General features: G+C 50.2%; 1 protein-coding gene across 1 annotated transcript in view; it reads left to right on the top strand.

Moving 5' to 3' along the window:
- Nucleotides 1-253: 253 nt before the first annotated feature.
- The window catches only part of SDHB (succinate dehydrogenase complex, subunit B, iron sulfur (Ip)), an 8480-nt gene continuing 7017 nt past the window's right edge, over nucleotides 254-1716 (top strand). The window contains exons 1-2 of the mRNA XM_010180156.1: nucleotides 254-408; nucleotides 1647-1716. Of these exons, the coding sequence (XP_010178458.1) occupies nucleotides 275-408; nucleotides 1647-1716 (204 nt within the window). The 5' untranslated portion in view covers nucleotides 254-274. The remainder of the gene's footprint in view (nucleotides 409-1646) is intronic.

The raw sequence follows: 1716 nt of genomic DNA, 5'->3' as shown, positions 1-1716 counted from the left end.
GCAGGAGCACTGATGGGTTACCCGTTAGTTTTAGGATTATTCTCTCTGCCTCATGGAGGAGTAGGGAGCCCCTGGGCAGAGGTTGTTGCTTGGTCCCAGGTCCATTGCTGTGGCAAACCCTTGGGAGGGTTTTCCAAAAGCTGTATGAATGCCCAGATGCAAAGTCAATGATGGATCTTGCAGCTCTCAGCCCAAAACATGTGGCCTCAGGTCGTTTTGTTGCTCAATTAAAAGCCACCCGAAGGGACCTAAGGGCTGTGTTGCCGTTGTTTGGATGCAGATGTGTCGGGGAGCGCAGACAGCAGCCGCGGCAGCGCCCCGGATCAAGAAGTTTGCCATCTACAGATGGGATCCCGATAAGCCCGGGGACAAGCCCCGCATGCAGACATACGAAGTGGATTTGAATAAGTGAGTGTGCGCCAGAGGGGGAGAAGCTTTGCTGCTGGGGCTGCGGGTGCGTGTGGGTTCTCTGACAAACGATAATGGAGGGTGGCTGAGGAGCAGGACCTGAGGTGTCAGCAGCCTCATTAAGCTTCAGAAACTGTTAGAAGGCCAAGGAAGTGGTGCCTCCGCTGTGTTACAGAGCACCTTGTCCTCAGCGCAGGCGAGATAACGAAGCAAATCTTACTGGGATCACGGGGGGTTATTTCCCCTCCCTCACCTGTTGGTGGCAAATAAAACTGGACACAGAGTGCCAGTGCCTCGAGAGATGTCAGCAGTAAAAGGGTCCCTTGGTTTTGTGACTTCTGTGAGGTTTTCCCTGCGTCCCTGAGTTGTGCTGAAGACTTGAATGCATTCGTGGCTTTAAGAAGTTTTATTCATACGGTAAATTTTAGGCCGTGTTCCAAAAGGAAAGTACTTTACACGTAGCTTGCAGTCCCACACCTGAGTGCAAGCTTTAGCAACTCTCTCATAGTTTTCTTAACACTTAGTTACTTCTGATTTGTGGGTTCTGTTAAACCTGTAGTCATCACCTGCTCACCTGCACACTTTTGTGTTGCTGTCACCCAGAACGCTCTCGCTTCTCCACAGTTCTGCAAAGGGCTGCAGTTGTCCCTGTGGCGCAGAAACCTTTGTGTGGGCACGTGGTTTCCCTGTCCTCTTGCCAGAGGAATTCACCTCCAGCCCTTTCCAGAAGCTTCAGATACAAAGCCATGCAGCTCCCTGCTTAAGAAGCACACGATGGAGAGCTCGAATTTTTGTGTCATGCACCAGTTAATAATTTCTGGGTGTTGCCTTGTCGGCTGTATATAAAATTACATAAGTTGTCCAAGACTGTGGTTTTGTGTGCAGCGCTGCCTCTTGTGACTAATGAGGACAGGCAAACTAGTTAAAACCTGACCCAAAAGGAGAGAAACCATTGCAAAACACTCAGTTTTTCAGTTGTGCTGCCTGCACCCTCTCCTGCTGAGCCAAGTCACCAGAGTTTTCACAAAAAAAAGGGCTTCTGTCCCACTCTGACGTGTGCTGAGGCGAATGGGTCGTGCTGCTGGTGGAGATACCTCTAGCTGGAATTAGTGGGAAAAAAGTGTATTTTTAATTGTAGCTGATCAGAGTCCTTTTAGGTGCTGCTTGGGGTGCTGGAGATCACGTGCTGAGGCGGGGGGGGAGTTTTATGGGTCGACCAACTTTGTTTTCTGTTCTAGATGTGGACCTATGGTGCTCGATGCTCTGATCAAGATCAAAAATGAGTTGGACTCCACCCTGCCCTTCCGC

This window comes from Mesitornis unicolor, unplaced genomic scaffold (assembly GCF_000695765.1).
Source record: "Mesitornis unicolor isolate BGI_N332 unplaced genomic scaffold, ASM69576v1 scaffold34012, whole genome shotgun sequence".
Lineage (NCBI taxonomy): Eukaryota > Metazoa > Chordata > Aves > Mesitornithiformes > Mesitornithidae > Mesitornis > Mesitornis unicolor.
Note: the sequence above shows the minus strand (reverse complement) of the source record. Positions and strands in the feature narration are given on the sequence as shown.